The sequence below is a fragment of the Temnothorax americanus genome, unplaced genomic scaffold, assembly GCF_048541705.1.
Source record: "Temnothorax americanus isolate GAGA-0224 unplaced genomic scaffold, ASM4854170v1 Scaffold60, whole genome shotgun sequence".
NCBI lineage: Eukaryota > Metazoa > Arthropoda > Insecta > Hymenoptera > Formicidae > Temnothorax > Temnothorax americanus.
In genome coordinates, this window is record NW_027509752.1 from 53,362 (window position 1) to 78,408 (window position 25,047).

The 25,047-nt window shown below is 34.9% G+C and overlaps 3 protein-coding genes and 1 pseudogene across 3 annotated transcripts; 3 read left to right on the forward strand and 1 right to left on the reverse strand.

Annotated features, from left to right (window-relative positions):
- Positions 1–239: 239 nt before the first annotated feature.
- On the forward strand, positions 240–4,779 carry LOC143905389 (uncharacterized). Its single transcript, XM_077420802.1, has 7 exons — positions 240–524; positions 1,687–1,894; positions 2,208–2,435; positions 2,611–2,697; positions 2,813–3,042; positions 4,313–4,472; positions 4,577–4,779. The coding sequence occupies exons 2-7, from the start codon at positions 1,693–1,695 to the stop codon at positions 4,744–4,746; spliced, it is 1,077 nt and encodes a 358-aa protein (XP_077276928.1). The 5' UTR covers positions 240–524; positions 1,687–1,692; the 3' UTR covers positions 4,747–4,779.
- Positions 4,780–5,070: 291 nt separating this feature from the next.
- Positions 5,071–8,898, forward strand: LOC143905388 (uncharacterized). The gene has a single exon (XM_077420801.1). The coding sequence runs from the start codon at positions 5,071–5,073 to the stop codon at positions 7,153–7,155; it is 2,085 nt and encodes a 694-aa protein (XP_077276927.1). The 3' UTR covers positions 7,156–8,898.
- Positions 8,899–14,070: 5,172 nt separating this feature from the next.
- On the reverse strand, positions 14,071–17,163 carry LOC143905366 (uncharacterized; annotated as a pseudogene).
- Positions 17,164–23,953: 6,790 nt separating this feature from the next.
- Positions 23,954–24,433, forward strand: LOC143905367 (uncharacterized). Its single transcript, XM_077420775.1, has one exon. The coding sequence runs from the start codon at positions 23,954–23,956 to the stop codon at positions 24,431–24,433; it is 480 nt and encodes a 159-aa protein (XP_077276901.1).
- Positions 24,434–25,047: the final 614 nt, after the last annotated feature.

Genomic DNA, 25,047 nt, shown 5'->3' on the forward strand with positions numbered 1-25,047 from the left:
CCTAATAACCCGAGACAGAACACGTGACGTCATTAATCGATCTCGGGTCGATCAAATCCGCTTCAATCGAAAACGCTATTAGATAAAGCCACACTTTTGTCTCAGCATGGTATTTGCTTGTGCGCACTAAAGCTGGCCACACACACTTTTTCGTAACAGTAACAGTAAAGTTTCGACTAATCGCGTTGCTTGAATCGGGAACGTATGGCCGTACGTTCCTGAATCGAGCAACGCGATTGGTCGAAACTTTACTGTTACTGTTACGAAAAAGTGTGTGTCCGGGGCTTAAACCGCGACGGCCATATGCTTATCGGTCATTGGCTTGCGCATCATGCCTCAATTGTCGCACATGTAGTAGGATGTCACTACTATCAATCACGTATCGAGCAGGATCTACCATCCTCGCTCTCTCCGTGTGCTGTGACCTGAGACGAATCTCCTCGTGTACGAGCCAAAAAACGTGTGCAGTGTCCCTCAAAAAATAAAGTACGCCGAATCTTCAAAAAAGAAGAGATCGTAAGCTGGTAAGATAACTTGCTTTTCTGTGAAACAAACTCTTTAATCGCTCTAGGACTTTGTTTACTACATTTTCGTGTTTTCGAGTCATGCCGGCAACGTGGCTGCCATTAGTGAATTTGATAATTTTCGGTGATGTTATTGCTGTTAAAAATTATTTCGAGTGACCGGTCTCAAGCGAAATAAGCGACCAAGATTGGTTTGTATAGATTCGGCTAGTATAAAATAAGTGATTGTGCTCGGCCTCTCGGAGATACGGGACCACGTGAAACACAGGCGAGTCGTCGTCTATCGTCTTTTGCTTGTGTTGTACATTTTTGCCTGTGTGTGTACTCATCTCATGTAAAATTATGTCGTATTAAGTGTGTATGTGTCGCGTCTGCGTTTATACATAAGATGAACTATAGACTTTTTACTCTGGTAGTGAATTATTGAACGCAGCCTATGTAGATGCGGTTTATTAGTTCGTGTCGCATTGGCAGAAAATTTCACGTTTGTCCTTTTGTTGCGCATGTTACGTTACCGTAAAATATGAATGTGATTGGGAAAACTGTCGCGTCCGTGATTTCGATTTATTGACTTCTCGATTCTTAGAGGTAGTTAGAAATTGGAGCTAGTCGAAATAATCTTAGCAAAAAATATTTCTTTATATAATCAAATATTTTATGAAAGTATGATGAAAAGTTTAATGTATAAAAAAAATTAATTTTATTTAAATTTTTATTAAAATTATTGAATTATTAATTTATATACAATATATTATATGTATATATTGATTATTAATTGATTACGTATATATTAATTGGCTACATTTAATAGATTGCTAATTAATTTATTGGATATTTTAGAAAATGAAAATTTATTGAATATAGTAAATTTTTTTTTAATTGAATGAGTTTAGAAACTTTTATTAAAGCTAATTATAATCTACAATTTCTTTTTTATAATAATTGTTTTTATAATTTAATTTATAAATATTTTTCTTGTTAATTTAAATAAAGTATATATTTTTCTTTAATTTAAATATATATTTTCTGTACAATACTCTAAATAATTTGTTAATTATTTTTTAATTAATTTTAAGAGGAGAAAGAATGAGGGTTAATGTAATAAAAAACAAAAGATACTGTAACATTGTTTTGTATTAATGTAAAAAATTTTACTAAATAGTTTAAGATGCCCTGGCTTGTAGTTAAATTTGATTTGGAAAATACTGTTGAAGCTGTACCAAAAAACTGGTATTGCGAAAGAACTTCGACCTGTTATTGGCCACCAGAGTCTTGTAATAGTACTGCTATTGAAGAAAAGATAAAACATCAACAGACTCCGGATCGTTCATTATGGAAAACATATCCTGCTGCAATCTTGGGGCAATATGGTAAGCTTAATTAATTATATAAGAATATGAAAATACACAACAAGTCCTTATCTAGTTTTAAACACTTTTGACTTATTTTTCCTTTTATTAACTTTATCTTAATATTTTGCAGCTTTTTTCTGACTATTTATATTTTTTCTTTTTATTAATCTTTTTAATATATATTTTCTGATGTGCAGACTGCAAATCCTAAATTAATTAATTATATATTTTCAATATAGCTAAACACTTATTATTACATTTTAATAATGATTTTTTTATGCATACTTCATTACATACATAATAACTTTTTAAAAATGTTTTTTGTCGTTAGATAATTTAAAACTCGCCAAGAAAAAAGCTAATAAAGCGAAAACTACTAATGAGCTATCTTCGAATAATGAAGATATTAGAAGAGAACACATACGAAAAAAGCAAAGAGATAATAAAAATCGAAATAAACGATTCTCAGATACTGATGAAACATCCTTAGATGATGACTCGAATGATGGAAATATTTACCCCGTTACATCTTTTCTAAACTCAGAAAAAACAGTGAATGGTGAATATTATTATCTATGAGTAAAACTCACAATTGAACTGTTGCATATAATATACATATATGGTTTCTTTTGAAATATTGTTGATGACTATATGTGGTGGCAACAAATTGTTAATTATTATTACAAACTAATAAATAAATTGTAATATACCATATTATTTTTTATTTTTTACAGATATTACACAGACAAATTCTGCATCAACTGCAAATTCGGTTGTCGTAAGCGAGGATGTTTTTTCAAAATATCAGTCATTAAATGCAAGTGAGTAAATTATGTTTGTATTATAATGTTATTCTTTTATATTTTATGAATATTTCTATTTACACATATATTTGTGTGAAATGTTAGTAAATTATTGTTAATTCTTAAATTTCAGAATTTCAGAAGGAACTACTGAAAGAAATAAGCTTATTACACCTAAAAGTTAATAACATGTTGGATAGCATCGACATTATCATTAATACTACAAAAGTAAACACCGAAGCTCTCGTAAATATTGATAAATCAGAAGTTTCGAAAATCGTACATTTGTTTCCAATGACCGAAGAATCATTAATTAAGGTAGAAGAATGGATTAACGCATCAATGGATAATAAAGTAGCATTGGTACGAATAGACTTTTTATCTCAATTTTTATATGAATTTTATTTTATAATAACGACTTAATATGTATTAAATTTTATGTTGATTTCTCTCTATATATAATAGCCTTTATTTAAAAAAATTTTTAGACTAGTGCTCGCTAGACCAATTAAAGTAAATCATCATTAAAATTTTTATATTTTAAATATTTAAATATTAATAAAATTTATATTATTAATATGTATTATATAAGATATATTTCAAAAGTAAACGTTAATTTTTAATAACTTTAAAATATTTTTATGTTGAAATTTCAAATTGCTTTACTTTATAATTTTTTGTCAGAATTCTAATGATAATGTATATAATAGATTACAAGATATTTTAAAATATAATGATAATGTATATAATAGATATACAATAAGATATTTTAAAAGTGAAGTGATGAATTGGTTCGGGAATTGATTGAGAATTTAAAATCAAGAAAAAAATTCATATGAACATAGCTCCGGCTATTGATTTTGAGATTAAGAGATAACCATTTTTATGTTAAAATTTCAAATTACTCTACTTGAGAACTTTTTGTCAAAATTGAAAGAGAAAAAGTGGCTTTCACAAATTTTGATAATTTTTACAAGTTTTTAGTTATGTTATAAATTTTAAAAATTATCTCTTTTAATTTTGACAAAAAGTTTTAAAGCAAAGTAATTTGAAATTTCAACATAAAAATGGCGTTATCTCAAAATCAACACATTTCCGGAGCTATGTTCATCAATTTTTTTTGTTTTTAGATTCTCAATCAATTTCCGATTAATTAATCATTCCATTTTTAAAATACCTTGCATATGTAAACTATATTATATACATTACATATATATATATATATATGTGTGTATATTGTAATAATATATTTTTAATAATATTATTAAGACGATTTGGTAGAAATCCCAGCATATTTCATGTAGACACGTTAATGACATAAAACAAACATTACGTCTACAGAATAAAGCCGGAATTTGCGAATGAGATAGTTGATTTTCTTTTAGTGCTTTCTTACTCTATTATATTGATCATATGATAGAATGAGAAAGCATTAGGGGAAATCAACTTGCAACTTCCGGCTTTACTCGCTGCTACAACAGAAATATAGGAATATTTAGAATTAGTTTATGTATATACGGCATTGATTATACGCGAGTTCGGTGGTTCGGCCGTCGAGCTTTAAACGTGGAGGGATCGGAGAGATCGTTTCAGATATCGGTCCAAAAATCTAATTCTGAGCACACTGTTTTAGACTGAAGAGCTGAGTCGTATAGGAGGATCCAACGTAAAGGAGTTGATTAAAAGAATAATGTATAGAATTCTATTAAACGAAGTCGGAATGCTATACTCTTGGGAAGGTGCGAAAAAGAAGAAAGCATTCAAAAATTTAAACATTGCAGCTGTCATTTTAGGTAAACGTAATAAGTTAATAGATAAAAATAATAAATAATCTTATAAATTAAACATTCTTGTTTTATAAAAATATACATTTTATTAATTTTTTAATGATTTTCAGATGTCGTTCGTAAAAATCCAAAAATTCAAAACGCCACTGAACTCGAAGCAATAAATCACATAAAAGCTTGGCTCGTCAGAAGTAAGGATCGATACTTTAATGCACAAAAAAAGATTAACCAAGTTCAACCTAACCCACCTGCAAATGCTCAGGACGACGAAGATACGTAGCCATTTACATTCATAAAATATGTGCTTTCAACGTACGTAAATTTTATTCTCTTTTGAACAGACTGATAGTTTAGTCTTGACTAAGCATTACTGCTTTTATATGTATTGTTATTACATATAAAATTTATAAACATATTTTTAATTTTTAGTAATTAATATTAAATCTATTATGAGACATTGAACTGAAAAATATAGCTGTTTTTAGTTTGGATAATAAATTTAGTATTAAACGAATGCAGGGAATTAGTTATCATTTATAGTAATTGTGGTTATTAAAGCTTATAGTATTTTATAGTATATATATGTTCAATATTTTGAATTAAAATGAATGAAAAAAAAAGTTTCAGAGAAAAACGGTGTAGATATATTAGAGAAAAAGTAAAGCAATCTGTAGCAATTATTAATAGTACTTATCAATTTCATGTTCCAAATTCAACGGTTGAAAATAAAAATGATAAAACCAATCGTTACAGCTATTCAAATAATAAAGTTACTCATAATTCTGATACCGAGAACATTGGTTCGAGTTATGTAGACATTGATAATTTGACGTTCGACGAACAACCCACCCATAGTTCTGATAGCATAATTAGGAAAACAAGTTTATGTTCAGATCATGTTGAAAATAGTGAGCAGTTATCTTCCAAACTTGCTAAATGGGCTGTAGAAAACAACATTAGTTTATCTGCACTGAGAGAGTTGCTTACTATTTTGCGCGAAGATCCTTCTTATTGCACCAATAATATACCAGCAGACCCTCGAACTCTTTTAAAAACGCCTAACAAAGCATACGGTACAAAAATGGGATCGGGTTTATTTCACTATTTCGGGATAGCTGAAACATTAAATTCTTTATGCATTGCTCTTAATATAAATGTAACGTCCAGCACAGAGTTTTTTCTTGCAGTTAATATTGATGGGCTACCTTTGAGTAAAAGTTCTGCAAGCTCATTTTGGCCCATTTTGTGTTCCGTCAAATCAATCGAAGCCCTTAAAAATAAAGTTTTCTTAGTAGCTCTTTATCATGGACATGATAAACCAAATTCCAATGATTTTTTACTTGATTTTGTTAATGAATGTGCAAAGTTAACAACAAATGGTATATTAATCAAGACCGTTATATGCAAATTTAAAATTGAAATGTTAATCTGTGATACACCTGCAAAATCATTTGTACTATCACTTAAAAGTCATTCAGGCTACTTTTCCTGCACAAAGTGCAATCAAGAAGGAGAAATGATTAACAATGTTATTTGTTTCGTTGAAACGGAAAATCTTGTAAAAAGAACTAATGATTCTTTTAGAAATAAACTTCATCTAGAACATCACGTTGGTGAAACTCTTTTCATTAACATTCCAAACTTTAATTTTATTGATAACGTGCCCTTGGACTATATGCACAATCTTTTGTTAGGCGGAACTAAGAGATTGCTATGCAATAGACGCTATGGGTGGATATTCGGTAGACCTCCTCACAAATTACGTGCAAAGGATGTTAATGATATTACTAATTTGCTTCTTAAACTAAGAAAATATATTCCTTGTGAATTTTCACGAAAGACTCGATCTATAGTAGAATGCAAGCGATATAAGGCTACTGAATTTAGACTCTTTTTATTATATACAGGTCCAATAGTCTTAAAACAAGTACTGTCTCCTAAAGTTTACAATAATTTTATTACCCTTAGCTTAGCAAGCACTATCTTAATCAGTAATTATTATTCAAAGTATGAACATTTTATTTCTTACGCTCACGAGCTCATGAAGCATTTTATTACTAATTCTATTAAAATTTACGGTCCAGATTTCATTTCTCATAATATACATAATTTTTTGCACTTAACTGATTGTGTAAAATTATTTGGTTCGCTAGACAATTTTAGTGCATTTCCATTTGAAAATTTTATGCAAAAATTAAAAAAAATGGTTCGTAAATCTTCCCAACCCTTACAACAAGTTGTTCGTCGAATCGTTGAAGAGAATAATATTTTAAGACCTACTAACAATAAGAATACTGATGATAATTTGTCTACAGAATTGTTAATGGAACATTCTGATGGCCCTTTAATAAATACTTGTAATCCTCCTCAGTACAAAAAACTTAAAACTGCCGAATATTGTTTAAATATTAATAGAATTGCTGACCGATTTGTAGAATTAAAAAATAAAACAATAATTGAAATAAAAAATTTTGTTAGCCATAAAAATTCAATAGTTCTGTTAGGTTATAGCTACAGATTGCAAAATGATTTTTACTCTAAACCATGTAATTCATCTTTGTTTAACATACAGTATATAGAAAAACATAATAATTTACTTGAAATGTGGTCCATTGATGACATTAATAGGAAATTAATAGTTCTACCATTTAAAGGTCGATACGTTTCTTTCCCACTATTACACTTATAAGCAGAATTTGAAATTATTTAAAAAATTTTGAAACTGTAATTGTTAAATTAATTTCATACAATTAAAAATTACATTTTAATTTGTAATTAAATGAAATTATATTTGCAACTCTTAAAAATGTTTTAAATCAAAATGACGTTTGTTCACCATTTCCATTAAAGACAATTTAAATAGTGTTAATGATTCTTTATAAATATAAAGAATATTATAAAGAAAACAAAACTATATTTTTCAGTTTAATTTGTAGTTTTTAATTTTAAGCGTTTTTATATAGTGTAAGCTTTTATGGGTACTTATAATGAAAGTATTCCGTTCAAAAACTTGCCTCATACATTTTTCTATATAAAAATTAATTAAACATGCCTTTTGTTCAGATTGCGCTTCACAAAAAAATCTTATATAATCATGTCTATGATTATATTTTCGTTTGCACTTTTGTAGAAAATTACCAAAGTTTATTAATAAAGAGATGTACTAATTCTTTTTCACTCATAAAATTTAATGTCAAAATAGATTAGGCAAGTTTTGGAACAGATTGCTTGAATATTATATTGATATTATATAATATATATAATATTACATTGATTTCATATATAATAAAATATTAGTAGTATTCCCAGGTAGGGAATCACGTAATTTGATGTTAAAATGACCTCATTTGACGTTTGAATAAGATCATTTGACATCAAAATAATATATGTTGCTATTTGGGATATAGATTATAAATAGAATATGCTAAAGTTACCGTATTTTTTGTTTCTGAAAACGCGTTACTTTTTCTATATTATATAAATATTAATTTTGATTTTTATACAATTACTGTTTCCATACATATCCATACATATAATTTTTGTTTTTTTACTTGGTAATGCAAAATTTTTTGTTTTACATAGGTACTCCAAATTAAAGTTTATAAAAAATGCTAAATCTAATATTAATACTCTAATACACATAAAATTTTTGTAGCTCTTGCTTTATTTATAAAATATTAGTTAAGGCTTAATTAAACCATATTATAAAATATGACGTCAGAGGCAAGAAATTATATGAAGCTCTTCTTGCAAATTATATTGAAATAAATAAGATTATTTGAGCAATAATATGAATTAATGAAATCCGTCAAATACTTTTTTGTACTTCGTAAATCTGCAAGTAGCTGTAAATAATCTTGCTCAATCATGTCCACGTTTACTGAAAATGTAGGACATATGCAAATAAGTTATACGCATATTTATTAACAAATAGGGAGTTTGACGGATTTTACTAATTCATGTTATCAAACACAATAATTACATTCAAAATCTTATTTCGATATATATATATATTTTATAAAAAAAACCTCATGTTATTTCTTGCTTCTGACATCATAATTCAATATAGCTGTAATGAGGGATCAGTAGATGTAACGTACAGTAGAAAAAATTGAAACAATTTTGTCTTAAACACAAAATTGTTTCAATTTTTTTACAAGATATTTTATGTATTAATTATTAACAGTATTAATATTATACAAACATTTTGATCCGTTTATTTTTTCAAATAGATAAAGTACTTTTTAAAACAAGCTCCTTAATAAATTGTAATTTAACGTACTTATATTTTAAGTTTCTTATTTATGGACTACTGTGACCAAAGAAATAATGTTTAATTTTTTGTTTAAAATATTTCAAAGTTTGATTTTAATATATTATAATATATTATAATATAATATGTTATATGGATGTAATGTATATTAAAAATATATAAATATATATATATATATATATATATTCGTAAATACGTATATTGTTTTTATTGCAAGTACCTATATCTGTAAATACAATACAAGATATATTAGTAATTAAATTTATGTACAGTGTATATTCGTGTATGGCATATTCTATGCATGTATAGTGATCTACAAACGATTTACATTGGATGTCTTTAATATGTACATATATAATGCACGTATATATATCCATACAATGTGCCTCATTTGTAGATCACTGTATATACATAGAATATCATTTATATACATAGAATATCATCCATAGATGTATATAGATGCAATTTACATACATTGGATATGAAAAAATATTTGGTGTATATGTAAATTATCTGTCATATACTTTCCACGAATGTACATGGAATGTACCTCATCTATACGCATATATATTGTATGGATATACAATGTATAAACAGAACATTAAATTTATATATAAATAGGATATCCAATGTACATCACCGTATATACATAGAATAAGTCATATTCACAGACGTATATGGAATACATATACATGAGATGTCCAATAAATATTGTTTATACATCACTGTATATACATATAATAAGTCATATTCACAGACGTATATGGAATACACATACATGAGATGTCCACTAAATATTCATTGTATATGAAGGAAGGTATCTGCTATATATGTACTTCTCTGTATGTACACATACATATACATAGAATATGCAGCAAATATACACATGTATGTTACATGGACATACAGTGTACATACAGCGCGTTGCATTTGTACATACCTATGACATCCAATGTATGTCATTTGTGTGTCATTGTATGTCTATAGGATATGTGATATCCACTGATGTATATGCAATGTATATTCAATGAATATCAAAATGTTTTCTGGGTTAAAGCAGGACACACACACGTGATGAACAAATATCAGAATTAATATCAAGGAAATCAATTTGGAACAAAGCAAAATTTTATAAATTTGATAACTCAACCCATATTTATTATTCTAAGTTGATTTTCTTGATAAGAAATAATGAACTATATCTATCACCTCCACCTTGGGAATTACCTCCAAACCCAAATATTTTTAAATTAATCTTTAATATCCTATATCAAAAGTTCTTCAGATTAAATTAGATGCATTGGGATAATATTCTTAAAAAAAGACACTTCTGAGAAAAAAGTATTATATAAAAAAGTTTCAACATTTTTATATTTGCCCATAAACATTGTAGAAAAAAGTAAAACCGATGAAGAAGAATCTATTGGCATAAAAAAAGATTTATGTGGTGTACCTCTGGAAGAAAACTAGCAAGTTAATGTATTTTTTCTGAAAGACAAAATATTTCAACTGTAGTCAGATAGACTCAAACCGGAGTCTTCGCAGTTTATGAATCACCTTTGCCACTAGACTACACTGCTTTTCTACGAAGACAAAATGTTGAAGAATACTGTTGAATTATCAACAATCCATAAACCATTATTAATTTCTAAAGAAGGGAAAGAGGAAAAAGAAAGTAAACTTGAAAAGAGAGAGAAAAAAGATTTCCATTATTTTCCATTTCTAAGATCAAAATGTCCATACAACTTTTTCCAATCATACTAGACAAAGATCAGATTCATTTAAAGATATATGTAAAATGTATTGGTAACAATGCAATAATAATTAATAACTTATCGTATGAAAAAGCATGAAAATTGGCTGATAGAAAATACCTAGTCCCTTGGGTAATGTCTCGATTGCGTAGCTACCCTCTTAACAAAGAAATTATTAGAGAAAATAAGAACCAACTCTAACGTACTTCGTTCCCGTGGCTGACATCAGGATTTTGTATATTTCATTTCCCGTATCTGACATGCGTGACCCAATTTTGCTTCAACAACAGATCTGTTGTCATATACATATAATAAGATCAAGCAGTCGACTATGATTACATAAAAATATGATCATATCACGCCAAATTTCGGATCTGATTACATATAATCATATAAAATTAGATCTTTTCATATCTAATTTAGATCCTTTCATATTTAACAATATATTTTAAATCTGACCATATTATACCCATTTTTTTCTTGGGTATTTCGAAATATAATATTTGAAATATGTATTATTTTACATATAAACTACAATTTCATTAGTGTTCAAATGTTCAGCGTTTAAAAGTTATGACTTTAATGTTGCTTTCAAATATTAAATAATGTTACATGGAACGCGTGATTCCGTGATATCCCTCCTCCACCTACTCTGTCGGGAATGATCAAAAACAAATAAAAAAAAATTCGGAATAGTTTTGAGCTACCACACAAACTGTATTTACGGATAATGGTGAAACATTTGCTTCACATAAATTTCAACAATTCCTACGAGTAAATGTTAAACAAAAAGTATATGGCTTCGTATAATATAGCAACAAATGGTCAGGCTGAACGTTTTATACAAACAAGTTTTACGTCGTATAAACTGTGATTCTTTAAATGTCGATTTAGCATTAAATAACGTACAGAAATTATTGTAATTTAAAAATAAATAGTTCTCATAAATTACGCACCATTACGCGTTGTTACTCTCATAGCCAAATCATTATATTAATTTTTTATTATCAAGACTCTAAAAGGATTTTAGCATTAAATAAGTTATTATTACAGTATAGAACAATGCCATATGCAAAAACAACTGTCTCCTGCGGATATGTTCTCAACAGAAAACTATGCACTAGATTAGATGTAATGTTACCTACTAAATAAAATAAGACTGTCAGAAGCTTTCGGTTGATTGACTACATTTTTCTCGCTTTCAAACAACGAAAAGTGTTAAATTTAATAACTTCTGACTGAGTTAATTCCCTTTGTGTTCCGACAAAAACTAGCATAAAAAATCCAAACTTTTAGTAATACAAACACATTAAGTATAAATTTCTCGTGCGGAGAGAGAGTAGCGTGTAAAAATTATTCGAAAGATGAAAAATGGAAATTCGATAAAATTACAGATCGATTGAGAAAGTTGCATTATAAGATGTCGTTCGATGATGGCTGTTCCTGGATAAGACATGTAAATCAAATACGTTCCATAGAAAGTAAACACTCCTGTAGAGTCTCAAACTAATGATTATTACTAGAGTTTTAAATCGCATGAACGAAATATGAACAAGACGATGTTTTTCAAGAGACATGCCGAACAATCTCGAATCAAAACACAAATTAATATCCGCGTTTCTCTACAGACAGAACCTAATCATCTTTTTGATCAAGCGCAACATACACCACGACGCTCTGTTAGAGTACGAACATTTTAGAGCGTTCATTGATAAGTAGTCAGGTCGTTATAAAACGACCTGATTACGTATCAATGTATGCAGCGAAATAACTTTTTTCTTAAGGGGTAGATGTGTGTTCATATTACGCGCGCTCTACTGGATTAGGCGCTCTAGGATAACACACGCTAATGTAACTAGATAGACAAAGTACTGCAATCACAAACATCTATATTATACATCCATGGACAACGATTCGTCCAATACACGGACCTTATAGATATGGACTGGTAACTGCCTACAGTTTATTATAACGTACGGAGGAAGTTAGAGAAAGAACCATCTTCTCTTTTTTTTCTTTCTACTTTCGGACACGTTAGAGAGAAAAGTATATTTCTCTCTCTTTTCCTCTTTCGGTGCTTCCGGACACTTTAGAGAGAGATGTACGTGACAAGATGTGCTATGTATTGCCAATCCATGGTCAATATTGCCTTAAATTTCGCTACATGCTTTTACTCACTAAATATCGCAGGCCCAATTTTTGAATATTTAAGTAATTGGGAAAAAACGCAAGAAACCGCGATAAAAACATACAAAAAACAAAAAATATTATTATATATAACTGAGCAAACACGAAAGCAGATAAGGAAATTCTACGTGAATCAGCTGATTACGGTAATTATATTTTTGTAACAATTAACCTGCATATCTATAAGATCTATGGTTCCATACCTGACTAGTAAAGCAAGTCCGAAAAATACCTCCTCTGTTCTATCCATTAGATTCATGTATGTATGTGTCACGTATGTGTGTATACTAAAGTGCTATTCCTTTCTATACCGTATCAAAAAAATGGATTCCAAAAAATATGTATCACATATATATGACGAATAAGCATCTGCGCATCCGTGGCGTAAATAAAAGAGAAAATAGTAGATATGTAATATTGCTTGAAATTCAACCAATTAGGTAACATTCGTATCTTTTACATAACGCATGAGTTATGTACATACTTTTCAGATCCACGTGAAAGTGATTTTGTGGAAATTAGCAGTCTAGTATATAATATATAGATGTCTGTAATCGCAATTCACAAGACTCAATGTTTTAGCATTTAGAGTCAAATGGCGTCGAATAATCGACATAATGTACAATTATCTTATTACATAATGTAACATAGCTACACATTAAGTGCCATTTTCCTAACCTGATTCTGTGTGTGAAACATTATATGTATGTACGCGTTTTTTTGTGTGGTCGCATAGTTGTAAAGCCAAAATGGCGGATAATTGCGATATTTTATCTATCTACTTTAGACTTAGACTTTAGGATGCGCTATTAACAAGTAAACGCAATAAACATAATTCCGTTTTTTCTTTTGCTATTTGCTCCCTTATTCTGTGCAATAAAATTGTATATTGTGTTGCCATATTAATTTGCAACAGTTATTTAAATTATCCACAAAAATCCATAATAAAAAATAAAAATAAAAACGGGCCTAGCGCCATAATGACAATAAAAAAAAAAAAAAAACCAGAAAAGTTGTACAGATAACATCATTTATCTATTCTCATGGGATACACCGAACAGAAGCGTACAAATACTTGAACTTCATTTCTAACATCTGCATTATTTAAGTGCTTCTGTAATACCAATTTTATTGCACAATGTGACAAATTTATCCTTTAATAAAAAAAAATATTTTTCTAAAGATATCGATTAGTTGGTCTTTGCTTAGAACATATCTTATATCTATTTCTTCGTTTGCATATTTTTCGCGTATAAAATAATACCTAGCACCTATATGTTTCGGAACTCATGTTTTTTGTTTTCTTTGTTTTTTTGCTTTTTGTGTTTCGTTTTTTGTTTTTTAAATATATTTTTTATGTACATAATTATGTACACAGGCCCCTAAAGAGCTAAGAAACTTGCTGGACAGGATTTTCTTTACGAAGGTTTGGGTTTGATTCAGGCAGCACACTTGTATGTCGCCTTCCTCGAAAGATATTTTTCTTCCATATCAAGCGGTATCAGTGCTCCCTCGTGTAAGCGTCTTGCAGAAGAAGCGAACCGTCTGGTAAGACAATGCTGAGACAGTTCTTATACGCAAGGTCCCACCTGGCGACAACGTACTTTTGGATAGATCTCCGACATGCTGCTGTACGGAACAGGTTGCTGAAGAAAACCCGTCAGCGTCTTGGAGGACAGAAAACAGTCGTTGAAATAGAGATAATGCGTCTCTCTGCGTCTAAGAAACTTGCTGCACAGGATCTTCTTTACAAAGATCCGGATTTGATTCAGGTAGCACACTTGTACGTCGCCTTCCTCGAAAGATATTTTTCTTTCATATCAAGCGGTATCAGTGCTCCCTCGTGTAAGCGTCTTGCAGAAAAAGCGAACCGTCTGGTAGGACAATGCTGAGACAGTTCTTATACGCAAGGTCCCACCTGGCGACAACGTACTTTCGGACAGATCTCCGACATGCTGCTGTACGGAACAGGTTGCTGAAGAAAACCCGTCAGCGTCTTAAAAGACAGGCAACAGTCGTTGAAATAGAGATAATGCGTCTCTCAGCGTCTAAGGAACTTGCTGCACAGGATCTTCTTTACAAAGGTCCGGATTTGATTCAGGTAGCACACTTGTACGTCGCCTTCCTCGAAAAAGCTTGAAACATGGCCCGGCCAGACACGGGCTCGACGACCTGCTAGCCGAAGAGCAGCCGACACTATGTCGTTCCAGATTCGAACAATATCTCGCGGCACCCGGTCGCGTCCAGACCCTCTGGGCTTCAACGAGTCTGTACTCGAGCTGCTGTCCTCACCGTAAGAGCTGCAAGTATCGGCGGGCAGTCCACGCTGGAATGCAAACTCACACCGGACGATAGCTGGGGCGAGCTGGTGCTGGTGATCCCCTGCTGCATCGCGCCGCTGCGCCGTTCACAGACAAGAAAGGGCACCGTGGAAAAAGTCCAGGCCAACGATAGACGCGGCCGCGGGGTTACACGGTAAGAATGAGTTCTCCGTCTCAAACTCCGGATCAGCCTGCTCCTCCTCATCGTCATTTTCCTTTTCGGGCTAGCTGAAGCTGTTCTCCAAAGACGGTATGTCGTCGACAGAGGCGGTGGCTGTCTGCGGGCTTCCGGTCACGTCGATTTGCACCGATGGCGACGAGATGGTCGTCGCCGTGGTGTTGCTGCCTTGTTGCCCCACATCTGAACGAGGATTCCTCGATCCAGGATAAGGACTTCGCTATCGATTCGCTCGGCGAGAAGGAACGTGTCTCACCGTTGTTCAAGTTCAATAAATCGTTGAAGCGACGACGTAGCATAAACTTGCGGCACCAACTGCTGCCGTTATTGTTTTACTTCTTCGTCGGCGACAGCAAGGAACGCGGAATCTAATAATTTTCATCCTGTCGTTCATTGATAATACTGTTGTTGCTGTTCAAAGCGACCATTATATCGCTCGGCAAAATCAGCGTCCATTCCGGGCGAGGGTTCAAGATCAAAATAATTGATAGTGTCTGCGCTGTTACCGCCGGACTTCCAGGCCTCCTGAGCTGAATGTATCTGATGGAGGAGTTGGAACGCTTGGTCACCTCGAAACTGCGTCGGTTGCGCTCGCTCGCGTTGGATGACCTCCTGCGGGTGAGTGACAAAATCACGTTGGTCAGCAAGGACTTACTCTTTCCTGTTGACAGCGACGCCACTGCACGACACGCGCAGATATGGATGATGTGTACGCAGCCGTTGACATATGTGCGCCAGTATAATACTCGCAATATTTGACAAATAGTTTACAATAGTATACAAGCCAGCCTGACTGACTAAGTATTCGACCCGAATGTTTGGGTAAAAACATCAAATAAATTTTTAATAATAACGGAAACGCAAATTATTACTTATTCCATGATAACGGTACTAAAGCAATTATTCAGTTAAACGTAACTTAAAATCTAAATTTGTATCTTTGGACCACAATCACAATGTGTGTGACTTAAAAACTAGTATTTGATTACCTTCACAAATTACTACCCTCTCTCCTTAAATATAATTTTTTTAACATTTTTTCACCAGTTTTTAATCTAAGGTTTTATTCGTCTCCAATTCGGAGACAATAAAAAATTATATAGTCTAGATAACATTAAATCTAAGAATATTTTGCACTGCATATCTGTTCTTTTAAAATTGTTAAAATAAAATATGCTAATGATAAATAATTCTTTATTAACTCCTCCAACACGGAGGTACTTCCTTCAGAGATGACTAAACTCCTCCAATTTGGCAATAATTTTTACCTCTCCACGAACTTGAACCAAAAAACTGCCATGTACGAATTCATAAAAAATATTGAAAGCAACACCAAATACCATAACATTGGCAATGTAATAAAAATATAGTTTTGAATTAAACAGCTAAAACTTCAAAGATGGAAGCGAAAGCTGATATAAAAGAAGCAAGCAAACAATACAGCAGAAATTAAACGTCTAGTTCCAAGATACCGTGGAAAATTCAACAAGTCTCTTATGGATGAAATTGACTGATGTAAAAGCTAAACAAGGACGCGAAGCTTTGTCAATTGAGAAAAAACGGCGAAACTTCCGAAAACGTCCATGCTCAGATTTAGATGAAACTTTGTGAATAGGTTTTTTTTAGATAGAAAACACATATACTAAAAGGATTTTTTGCGACTCCAAAGTTTAGCAACTTTTTTAACATTTTTAACTTACTGCCTTCGCACATACATTTTCCACTCAAAACAAACCAAAACAGCTCTCAAGTAATGTAAACAACCATAAAATTATACACAAAATACAAATATATTAGTTTATATACAAAACAAATAAAATTATATATATATATTATGAAACATTATATATATTCTCTAATTTTGTTTTCCTGAATACACATTTGCACACAGTTCTTGTCGTAAGCGAACTAACTCAGTATATTACAAACTAAAACAGCTCTCAAGTAATGTAAACAACTATAAAGTCATACCCGTCAAAGTCATAACATAAACATCATTGGTGAAACTTCCTCTGTGAGGTGAGAAGTAGAGGTGAAATACCACCTCTACTTAAACGAGCTTGTAAAGCGCGCCACGAATCTATGTGGCACCTCGTTTCGCGTGGATAGTGTATGCGTGGAGGCAGTAGGTTCCGCCCCCCTGCGGGGGGCTCCACTTTTTTCGGTAAAACAGAGTATACAGCAGAGTATATAAACTAATATATTTGTACTTTGTGTATGATTTTATAGTTGTTTACATTACTTGAGAGCTGTTTTGGTTTGTTTCGCGTGGAAAATGTATGTGCGGAGACAGTAAGTTAAAAATGTTAAAAAAATTGCTAAACTTTGGAGTCGCAAAAAATCCTTTTGGTATATGATTTCTATCTAAAAGAAACCTATTCACAAAATTTCACCTAAATCTGAGCATGGACGTTTTCGGAAGTACAGCCAGTGCCAGTTAGACCGTCGTGAGACAGGTTAGTTTTACCCTACTGATGACCAGTCATTGCGATAGTAATCCTGCTCAGTACGAGAGGAACCGCAGGTTCGGACATTTGGTTCACGCACTCGGTCGAGCGGCCGGTGGTGCGAAGCTACCATCCGTGGGATTATGCCTGAACGCCTCTAAGGCCGTATCCTCTCTAGTCAAAGGTGGCAATGATATCTCTAGGAGTCTCGTGAGTCGAAAGGCTCAAAACAATGTGACACACTACTAGGCTATACTCCTTATTTGGAAGAGCCAGAGACATCTCTCTGAAAGCTTCTGAAGAAACTCCATTAGCCATCAAGTCTAAAGAAGATTTGGAATTAGAGGAGATAATCAGGGCCCACATAAGATCTCCAACGAGGGTTATTGTCAAAAGGACTCCCATTAAATTTAGGATACCTAGCGACCTATCCGAATAAAAATGGAGAACATTCAACAGAGAGTGTCAGCAATGACAAGGGATGGAGCGTTGGCTTCTCAGCTGGCTTCCATCATCTCTGCTAAATCATTAAACGACCTACAAGCTACTATGGTCTTGGATCTTTTGGATCCTGCAAAAATGAGAGCTGAAATGGGATTTTTGAATGTCCTGAAAGAAGTTGTCAAGTATGAAGGATTTGATCCAGCTGAGATAACAGCCCTACTTTTGAGCAAATGGGAGAGGACCAGAGCAGAAATTGCAAGAGATCCGGACGCAAGAGAAGAGGTCATTGGCACTGTCAGAATTGAAGGGGAAAATCAGGATTTCACTTTTGACAATGATCAATCTTTCACCAAAGACATGCTATTCATCTGCCTAATGTTCATCACGCGTGGTGCAGCATATGACAAAATCATGAAGAAAAGTAGCAATAATATGAAGGAGTGCATGAGAATTTTGAAAATAAAATATGACATAAACACAGCTGTGAGAAGACCTGGTCAATCTCTGGAAGCTAACATAATTACCATACCCAGAATTGCTGCTACTTTCCCCACTACAACTGTTGGGCTGTTTGATCTTGGCTTTGGGAGGACCATTTTTGATGTCAACTCATTATATCCAAGGTTTAGGCGGATATCATGCTACTGAGATTAAGGAGGATAACCATAACCTCTTCGAAGAAGTACCTAGTCTAGAGATTTCAGAAGATGTTGTGATTGTCTTACGTCATGATTGGAATACATACAAAAACTAAACATTTTATTTTAAAATTAATATTACAAAAATTCGAAATATGAAACAATCTCTATAACTTTCTCTCTCTATCTCCAACCCTCCTTCACACACAAATTTTTACTCCATTTCGAATCACTGTCTACAAGAATATAATAGCATCATATAATGCATACAATTGTAATATTTAAAAATAATTATTCTTTTCTATTTTTATTTACATCAGGTTTCAATGCAGACCTAGCACTTCTAACTCAACAAATGACGTTATAGATCCTTCTGTAGAAAATCAAAGTCAAGATCCATCTGATTTGCACGTTCAGTCATGTGAGCCAACAAACGAGGAAGCAGACGCACCTGATAGACCAACTGCATAGAGAAAAAGATCTACTGTATACAAAGTAAGACAAACTGCATGGAGAGAAAGAAAAAGAGAAAGAAAACATTCTAGTCCGAGTCCAAGCCGAGCAAGACAAACTTCAAATTAAAATAGACCAACTGCATAGAGAAAAAGATCAACTGTATACAGAGCAAGTGGAAAATGTAAAATACGGCTATTAAAACAGGAATATGAGTTGGTAAGTTAGTATTTCAATTCTTTAATAAAATTATCCCATTCAACAACCTATGCTATTCACCTCTTTTATTGTATTGTTAGGGAGCCTTAAATTACGAACACCTGCAAGCCACAATATCTCTGAATGCACGTGGAGTTTTTGAAAGGTTCTAGAAATGCTATATGTATCGAAATGCAATCGTAATTGGAAGAATATCACAAGAAAAACAAAATGAATGGACTTTATGAAAACGAACGATGATGTTGCTCAGGAACTACAAAAGGCACTTAAGTCTGTTAAGAGTACAAACACGGTGTGGCAACCTCCGTCAGCCACCAAGCCTTCAGGGTAACCTCTATACCTCCGCTCCGACGACACGTGGTTCTCGCGACAGCAAACAGGTTATTATTTACGATGTACGCGGGGCAAATTCAAGTTGTCAAACGCGGAGAGATTCAAGTCATCGGGAAGCGAGAATTTCAGATCGCTTCCGGGATGACAGATTGCAAGTTTCACGAAACGCAAGTATCCTAGCAACCCCGTTGTTGATACTCGCCGCCGATTTTTCTCGGGTATAAAAGAGGAGCCCGTCGCAGGGAATATTCGGTGTATTGCGAACAGTCGGCTGATACGGTTGAGCCAGCTTCACCACGCCACGCTCCAATAACATCCAACACCTTTCCGGGGCTGTCGAGGAAGTGGTGATTGCGAAGGCGACAGAGCGACGCAGAACGCAACCGCTCCCTTTGCAGCATTATACTGCGAAGAAGAGGAAGGTTGTCTTGAGCGACAGCCCTGCGAACAGCGCTCAATCGACTCCCGGTGCTAGACACTCGGCTGACCTCTTCCCGAATCCCCCGAGAAAGACTCACCTGTCAAAAAGAAAGCAACCGCCACCCAGCGCAAGACGTGTGGTGGCAGATACTCCAAGGAAGGTGATTGTGATAGATCCGCCCTCCGGTGCTAGCCGCCAGGAGATCGACGCACGACGCTCGACAGCAAGATCTCTGCCCTCTCTTCAAAATCCTCAGACCTCCGGTGCTCAGACACCGTCACCAAGAGATAATATAACTTTAAGAGCGAAGTCGCTAACTGGCGCAGGACGCTCTCACGGTCATTCACCAATTCTTGGTGCCAGCCAACCAACTCTCTTTGTTTCACCAAAAACGAAAACTTCCTGTCTTCCACGCTGGTGACGAGGTGAACGCGGACGATAGAAAATTTGCCTTTAGACTTAAGTAGGCGGGGGACGCCATACGGGGTGACCTCTGCTAGCGTTGCAGCGCTTATACGCATGTATAATAACTTCGAATATCCGAGTTCGGCTCACCAGACTTGCAATTACGGTCTGGAGGATCGGTTGCGGGCTAGACTGACCGAAAACGCCTCTTCCAGTAACCTCTACGCCGAAGCCTGAGTTAAAGTCTCTTTTAAAAGAGTTCGAGGTTCCCAGACTTATCTCTCCTCTACCTTCCTCTCCTCGAAGCAGCGTCACTAATCCATTAAAGGAGCTTACGGAACAAGCTACGCAGACCGTAGAGCAACAACGCCCGGAGGTGACATATCGGAGTGTGGCGACACAGACAAAATCTCGAGAAAGAGAAAGAAGAAAAAATAACCAAGGGAAATTTAACCAAATAATAAATAATAAAGAGAATGTTTAAGTTGTAAAAAATGTTTAAACTGTGGAAAATATTGATTATGTTCAAATAAAAAGGTTACATGTAAAACTGAGTCAATTAATCTTAGCGTACCCAATATTTATAGGAAAGCGAAAAATAAACGAGCAAATTGAGCGATTAGCAACCAATAGAATTTCCTAAACACCGTATACCAAATATAGCAGTTGATCTCTATGATGTCTTAAGCAATAAAAAATTCATTCCTTCTATAAAAAAGGCATCAGTAAAGTAATACTAATAAAGCAAGAATTGGGTGATGAAAAACTTGCATTTATGATAACAATATGCACTTCACTTCATATAGACCCAAAAAAGTTATTGTTTACGAAAGTATGCGTCAGTCACTTAAAAAAATAAGCAGTGTATTTTATATTTTGGATGAACAATTAATCAGTTCACTGGTGAGCAAAAGTAACGTTTTGTACCAAAACCGATAAGCGAATAATTTCGTTACATGAAAATTTATCTGTAAAGAGTTTTTTGTGTCGCTGATGACGATTTTTGGGTCAAAATTTCAAAATTTAAAATGGCAGATCCAATATGGCGGCTTCTAATGGCTATATAACTTTGATATTCCATTCTTTGATATTCCATTATAAAAATGTATCACACTCGGTATATGTTTTTTGGTCGCAGATAACAGTTTAAAGTAGAGAGGGCGATACAGTATCGATATTTCAAATATTGATACGATTAACGATTTATGAAAACAAGGATATATAGAGTGTATTAAACGAGATAAGGCCAATGAACTGGAAGATAAAAGAGGAGTTTGAGCAGAAAACATAATTTATGCCGAGATACAGCCCTCGTCCATATTTGTACGGAGCGAGATAAGTCCGCGACCTCCACGACGCGATTGTGACGTTGCATCTTTTCCAGCTGACGCCGCGCGGCTTTGTTATTGTTCACGGTTTTTACGACTCCCGCCGCTCCGCCGGCCAGAGAACCGAGAACTCCCAACAACGGTAAAATCGGCAATACACCGCCTCGTTTCGCTGTCGGAAGTATCTGTTTTTTCATTAGCTTTTTTTTCTTCACCATTTTTGATTTTTTCGTTTTCAAGCCCATTCCGAGCTTTGTCTTAGCCTTCATGGTCGCCCAGACGGCTGTAGCGGCAGCTCTCTCTCCGAGAGTCGAATCTCTCGCGGTAATGCGTTTTCGCGCTTCCGCAGCGAGTATCTCGTCCGCCGCGTGTCTCTCGGTGAGATCGCGGTTACGCAAATAGGCTATGTCGTGCTTGCGACACGCCGCGTCCAATGGATTAATACCTTGATCGCCTCTCGCCAATCGTTCTTGTAAACGAGTTCCCAGACCGCAAAATTGATAGCTGGGAATGTCTAATTCGAACGGAAGTGCGTTTATCGCGCGATTTAACAGACCTCCACCATTTTCTTTCGTTGACATTCGCCGCAATCCTTTATCATTGGCACGGGACCGTCAATGTGCGTTCGCTGCCACGGTTGATTGTAATGTTCGTAACATCACCGTTAATGTCTACCGAATCCAAGAAAAAAAAATCCGGAAAAGGATTATCCATGCCTCGCGCGATGACGCTAACCGACAATAAGATCGACTACGTGCACTGAGACGACCCCAACAAGCTGGTGGATCGTCTGCGATTGCTCGACGCTTCGCGTCAAACTGGCAACAATGCCCATGACAACGAGATCATGTCGATCATCGAGGAACTTCGCGAAGCCGGGCTTATTATAAATTAAACCATGCGACGGCGATCCGTTCAATCAGCATCAAAATGCCGATCAACAAATTTGGATTGTTCGAGCACAGCGAAGACGCGACGAATGCCATTTCGTACCATCGGTGGAGCGGATTAATGAGAAATTTCGTGCGCAATAACGCTCTGTGCCGCGCCGCCACGGACTTTGACGCAAAATCGCGCAAGATTCGTCGCGAAGCGCAACCTGAGACTGACGGTGACGCGGTTAACAAACTGTACTGATCAATTTTTTAAAATGTTGAGCAATCAACGAAAAAAATCAGATGAGAAACTGACTGCGTTCGAGAAGGATCTGCAAGCGTTACGGACTGCGATAAACAAGCTTCGCCATTCGACTACCGTTGAATCGGACGCGACCACGAACAACAACAATGGACAAACGGTTCAGCAGAAACGACTATCGAAAGGCGTCGAGTGAAGAGAAGCAACGATTCATTAAAGACAGCGAGGAACAGCAACAAACGACTCGAGAACGGTTGTCGGATACGGCTGTCTAGCGGTTCAAGAACGGTTGTCGGACGGTTGTCAAACGGTTCAAAAACAGCTTAAAAACGATTACGAGCGGTTTAGAAACAGCTGCGAACTACGCGGAGACAGGAAAGGCTACAAACGGCTAGAGAACGTCGACGACGACGACGACAAATGGAAATAAACGGCTAACAAACGGCTAACGAGCAGTTATAAACGACAACAAAAACATGACATCGCTAAAATCCGACGGACGTAAAAATATCGAGAAGCAACGACTTGTCGAGAAACTGCACGCTCCGGCGACAAGAAATTTTCCCCGAAGACGTCATAGTGCAAGGGTACGATGACCTGTGGCAGGCTGACATCGTCGAGATGCGTCCGTACTCACGTTTCAACGGAGGCTACCACTACATATTTATCGTCATTGATGTGTTGAGCAAGCACGCGTGGACCGTGCCACTCAAGAGTAAAGGCGGAAGCGAAACAGCTAACGCTGTCGCAGAGATCATTCGACACAGCGGAAGGTGCCCTAGTAACCAACAAACCAATATGGGGAAAGAATTTTACAACACCGACGTACAACGTCTCGTGAGGAAACACGGCATCAATCATTATTCCACATATTCAGTATTGAAGGCATCGGTCGTCGAGTGATTCAATCGCACGCTCAAAAACGACATGTGAAAGATGTTTACGCTCAATGGAAATTACAAATGGGTCGACGCATTTGCCGCGACTCGTATCGGATTACAACACGCGCAAGCATCGAACCATCGGCATGCGGACCGTCGACGTTACCCCCGCGATCGCCGAAAAACTCTTGGCTATCGTATACGGCACGATAAAAATCACAAGTCCAGCAAAGTTTAAAGCGGGCGACTCGGTACGCGTCAGCAAATACAAGACAATTTTCGAGAAGGGTTACACGCCAAATTGGACCACCGAGGTGTTTAAGATCGTTAAAATGCAGCGTACCAATTCCGTAACCTATCTACTCGAGGACTATCGTGGAAAATCCGTCTCTGGAAGGTTCTACGAACACGAGTTGCATCGCGCGACTTATCCGGACGTGTATCTCGTGGAGAAAGTACTGCGCAGAAGAGGCGACGAGGTTTACATTAAATGGCTGGGATTCGATGGATCGCACAACTCATGGATATCCAAGGATAATGTTATTTAATTTTGGGCAAACTTTTTTATTCATAACATAAAAATATGCAATATGTAATACATGTAAATGTTTGAAATATGAAATAAACATAAAGTATGTGAAATACACATATGTGTGCAATATATTTATTTATTAATATTCTTTCCAATACTGTGTAATATAACACTCACAATACGTTACTACATACATTCATATACGTTATACTATACTATACATACGTTATACTATACATACGTTATACAGTTTTATACACACGTTACAAAGGTATTTGATCATGTCCCCACGGTAACGTATCGGTCGAATTAGGTATAATATGTCGCTTGTCGTCGTACGGACTCAGAGCGATTTTTGTTTCGGACAAGGTGTACACCTCGTGTTTTTCGGACCTTATGCAAGCCTGCTGTCGCTTCATTTCAATTTCGTCTCGCAGACACCTCGTGTAATCGTCGAACGTTATCGACCTGGCTACGACGTTGCTCTTAACACTTTTCGCTTTTTTACAGTCTTTCTTACCGTCCACTCGCAAGGCATACATCTTCGCCCTGAGTCCGACAAATTCAGTCATGATCGCACCGTTGTTTTCATCTTTCATCAAGCCAGGAATTTTTTTATTGGCGAGTGGC